Source organism: Charadrius vociferus, unplaced genomic scaffold (genome assembly GCF_000708025.1).
Source record: "Charadrius vociferus isolate BGI_N301 unplaced genomic scaffold, ASM70802v2 scaffold2195, whole genome shotgun sequence".
In the NCBI taxonomy this organism is placed as follows: domain Eukaryota; kingdom Metazoa; phylum Chordata; class Aves; order Charadriiformes; family Charadriidae; genus Charadrius; species Charadrius vociferus.
This window is the reverse complement of record NW_009648504.1, coordinates 5,219-9,815: the sequence shown is the minus strand read 5'-3', so window position 1 is coordinate 9,815 and position 4,597 is coordinate 5,219. Positions and strand designations below refer to the sequence as shown.

General features: G+C 56.8%; 1 protein-coding gene across 1 annotated transcript in view; it reads left to right on the top strand.

Annotated features, from left to right (window-relative positions):
- Nucleotides 1-1,502: 1,502 nt before the first annotated feature.
- CCDC124 (coiled-coil domain containing 124) overlaps nucleotides 1,503-4,597 on the top strand; it is an 8,309-nt gene continuing 5,214 nt past the window's right edge. Inside the window, exon 1 of the mRNA XM_009885695.1 lies at nucleotides 1,503-1,675. Coding sequence (XP_009883997.1) covers nucleotides 1,517-1,675 — 159 coding nt within the window. The 5' untranslated portion in view covers nucleotides 1,503-1,516. The remainder of the gene's footprint in view (nucleotides 1,676-4,597) is intronic.

Here is a 4,597-nt window from a genome sequence, read left to right as displayed (position 1 = left end):
TGGGGGGCCTCTGCCGTGGACTGGGGTGGAGGCTCCGTCATGGGCTGGGGAAGGGCTGTGTGGTGGGTTGGGGGGATGGTGGCTCTGTGTGTCCCCAAGGCGAGGCGTACCAGCACCGGGGACGCTGTCACGACGCAGGGGTCTGGCCTGGACGGGGGACAGCCGGTCCCTGGGGGGGGGACAGCTCGAGGGACGCTGGCTCCGCTGGGTGCGGGGCCCGGAGGGGGTGTCCCTTGCCCTCCCCCCTTGTGCTGCCCGGGCCCAGCCCAGGTCCGGCTCTCCGGGAAAGGTGGGAGCTCCTGTCCCGTGTCGGGGAGGAGAAGGGATGTAACGCAGCCCGGGCTGCGGAGAGCTCGGCGCTGGGGCAGCCAGCCCTGAGCACATTAGCGTCTGCTTTGGCAGGGGTGATTGTGGGGTTTGTATGCAGCTCTCTGTCTCCTCAGAGAGGAATTCATTAGTGGTCAAACTGGTCTGTGTTGACGGGCAATTATATTCTTCCTTAATACCAGAACTTAACCCAACCAGCTCTTGCCCAGCCGGGACAAGCCTGATGTGGTGACGGGTCACAGCGTTCCCTGGGCTAGCGAGGCAACTCTGGTGCTACGGAGTGGGTAACAGAATCATCCCAAAAGGCTGGAGGCAGCCAAATTCCTGACCCCATTTGATAAGCCTCAGAAGTGTAAGAGTTGGAAGAGCAGTTAGCAGGTGGAGGGGCCCGTGGCCTCCCATGGTACCCACCTTTCCACACTGGCTCTGATGGCAATCCAGCTTTGCTGGCACTCTTTTTTTCTGCAGGCAGGGATTCAGAGGCCCTTCCCTCTGCTTTCCGCTTTGGCAGACAGTTACCTGCCATTAAAAGTAAAGGTTTAAGATCCAGAACGTGGCGTCTGCATGGCAGTGTGCTGAGAAGAAGGGCCCTTCTCAGCGCCCGGTTAATTTTCTGGCTCCCATTTTGCCCGGCTTTAGGACTTTCCCCGCCCTGACAACGTGGGGGAAATTAATACAGCGCACGTGCGTGGTCGTTGGATAAGTTAAACGGGGCGGCGTTTCCGTGCAGACGGGCAGAGGGGGTGAGACAGCGCTTGTGCTGCTTCACCCGGTGCTGGTGGCAGCAGCGTGTTCCCTCGCAGCCCGCCGGTGCCGAGCGAACGCACCCAGCTCCGTTTGGTCTTGGCAGCAGAGGGTGCTTTGGCTTGCAGGGGAGCAGCGCTTTCGACGCGGTACCGGGAATCCAACAGCTTGAATTTGTCGTGTCGTCGCAGCACAATAAATAGGCGGGAGGGAGTGTCCCCCGCTGAGGATCTGGGGCGCGGTGAGCAGAGTTCCTCCTGGGTGAGCTGGGAGATTACTGGATCTGTTTTGCCCGGGGTCTCAAAATAGCGTGAGGCAATAAGAAAAGGGAGTTTTCATGGTATGGACCGGAGCCGTTCCTGCTGCCCGGGGTGACGGTGAACCCGAGATCCTGTCCAGAGCGAGGACCTGAACCTCTTTTCTTTTCCGCAGAGCACCTTGAGTGATGCCCAAGAAGTTCCAAGGTGAAAATACCAAGTCGGCTGCTGCCCGCGCGAGGAAAGCTGAGGCAAAAGCAGCAGCCGATGCCAAACGTCAGCAGGAGCTGGAAGATGCCTACTGGAAGGATGAAGACAAACACGTGATGAGGAAGGAGCAAAGGAAGGTGAATGGCTGGTCGGGTAGAAGGGTGTCCTCTAGCTGGTCCGTTGCTCAGCCCGCGAGACGCAGGCTTGCTCAGAAAGGGTCGCTTCTCCTCCCCTGTCCCCCAGCTGTAGCTGTCTCTCCACGCGGTGTCCTGGGCTTAGTTTTGGGCAGAAGAACTGGAACTGGTGGCTTCTCTGGGAGCTAAAAGAAGCCGAGTGTGGGAGTAAGTGTGAGCTTGGATGTGTAATTGAGAAATCTGGTGGATCTTAGAGCTGCCTTCCCGAGGGAGGCAGTAAAAGCTTTATTGTTGGAATCGTTTAAAATCAAATTAAGTACGAGATCAGGAACTCCGCTGCAGGGCTTGATTTTTGACAAGCAGTTCTTTGGCTCTTTTTTTTCTTTCTTTTCCTTTCTTAACTTTAATTTGTTTTTTGTTTTTTTGTTTTTTGTTGGTGAAAGAAAAAGAAATCAGCAGGATTAAGGATTACAAAGTTGGGGTTTTTTTTTTCCCTCCCTGACTCGGTGTGCCACACATCAGGCCGTGTCTCTCTCAAAAGATTCTCCCTGGTTTGCTCTTACCAACTTGCTCCGCTCTGGGTGCTCGTTTCCCTCGGTCTTCAATAAACAGAGCACTTTAGTGCGCATTTCTGGGTTATTTGGGTTTTGTTATTGTCCTGCATCAGCGTTCGACGAATCTGCCTTCTGGGTTTGTGGATTTTTCTAGCAACAACGGTCGGTGATAACTTAGCTGCCTCTTCTGAAATGATTTCTTCACCCTCGCGCCAAACACGGCCTAAATGGGATTTTTGGGGTTAGTGGGTTTGTGCTGCTCGGCGAATTCGGTGCTTGCTGAACTCTGCGTGTCGGTACTCGAGCGCGCTGGCCGGGCAGGCAGGAAGCCAGCGCGTCCCCGTGACCTTGATAGCTGTGCGCTGTGCACGTCTGCGGGAGTTCACCCCTAATATGTGTCTTGACGTTTGGAATTTGGAGTCCTGTGTGCTGTTCCCCCGCGCGATCCTGTAATGCTGCCTAATTACTTCCTGGAACAAGGACTTATTAGTGCTCTACTTAAGATTTTGCCAGCAGTGACCTATTTGACTGGGCTTCCAAAACAACCTCCCGCGAGCAAGGGGCATGGGAGTCTGGAGAGGGGAGCCGTGTCATGGGCTGGAAGTGCCAACTGGAAAACCAGGGTCCATCCCAGAACTGCAGACTGGAGTTTAGAGAAACCAGTGAGGCGGTTTCCACTCGGCACCTCAGCCAGCCCCTCTCCCTGCCCCAGCGTAGCCGTAGTCTCGAGGTCTGAATGTCACCTGAGTGCTGTGTTTCGGTGCGTTTGTGTCCCACGAACCCCCACCGGGGACCTCGCAGCGGCAAAAGCCTCCGCTCGGTTGGGGACCTGTCCTGCCAGGAAGGCTCTGAGTCTAACCGTACCGGTGCAGCGGCTCTTCCTGCTGCCTCAGCCTTTGTTGGAGCAAAATAAATCAGTGAAACCTTCCTCATCTGCTTCTCCGCTGCCGTCAGGCTGGAATATCCCCCCAGGCTGGAATATCCGCCTCCCCCCCCGGAGAACGGAAGAAGCTGCCTTGTGCACCATCGCATCCCGGCAGGGAAGGAGTGTGTGACTCAGATTGTAAACGATTTTCCATCCTCCTTCTAGAGAGGACAGAAAGCGAAGCGTTCGCAGGAGTCAAAACTTCCCCGCAGAAGCAGCGGTCTCGCGGGTGGTGCTGGCGTGGAAATAACGCTGCTGGCCGCGGCCATATGCTGCAGGAGGGACTCGTGTGGCTCTCAGCTACAGCACCCAGAGGAGGGGATGGCGGTGCGTGTAGGAGGATGCTCTCAGCGCTGAGCAGCTCTTGCAGCTCCTCCCCGGCTCTCCGGGCGATGGCAGTAACACATTAACGGCACCGCAGCGCACTCGTGCAGCACCTCCGAATTCCTGCGCCTCCAGCAGGCAGGAGCGGCCGAAAGCCTTCGGGATGTGCCGAGACCCAACCCCGCGCTCCCCTTTTAATCCCTTTTTCCCCCCCGCAGATGACCACCGGAGCTTCAGGGAAATAAGTGAAAGCGCAGAGCTCTTTCTGTGGCGGGGTTTGGTGGCTCTGCCTGGTGGTCTCGCTGGCGGGGCAGCGATGCGCCACTCGAAGCGTAGGGAAGCTTAATGTTCGCAACCAGCGCCTGCTGTCCTGAGAGTCACTGTCGCCAGACGACTGCCCTGTTGTTTGCTTTTGCTGTGTTTTGGGCTTTCTTTAAATGCCGCCACCCCCCACCCCACCCCCCGCCCCGCGGTTCTGAGAGCAGCCGTCCTCTGCTAACAGAGGATGACACTCGTTTGGTGGCTCTGTGATGCATAAAGGAACATCTGAGCTAATATCACCGGCCTGCCATGCGTGTATTCCTCCTCTGGCACTTCAGCACAAGTCACAGCTTGTTACCTTCCCCGGAGAGCTCTGGCTGGAAAGCGCAAAATCTACAGCCCTCTCGCTGGAAGACTGGGAGTTTTACCGAGGTAACTGTTTTTCTTTTAACGTTCGGGTGTTTTCAGCCTTTTTGGCCCTTCCCACTCTTCCTCTGCAAAGTCAGGCTGCGGCTCAGGGCACCCGACGCTCCTCCTCAGCCCCATCACAGTGTGGGGTTTTTGTTGTTTGTTTTTTTATTTTCTCCGTGCAATTAGCTAAAGTGCGTCTGGTGGTGGAACAGCCACGGACGCGTGTGCGTCCCGGGTGACGCTGCGGGCAGGCTTGGAAGGGTGACAAACCATTCAATTGGCCGGAGCGTTACGGGAAGAAGGGACTGGTGGAGTATCTGTCAAGGGCAGAGGTCTCGCAGCCGGAGTCAGACTTTCTCCTCTCTGGCGACCCTGCGTTTACGCGCTTTGTACCCAGCGGGTCCGCGCAGGGAGACCTCGCTGGCTGGGGCCCCTGCTGGAGGCGCGGCA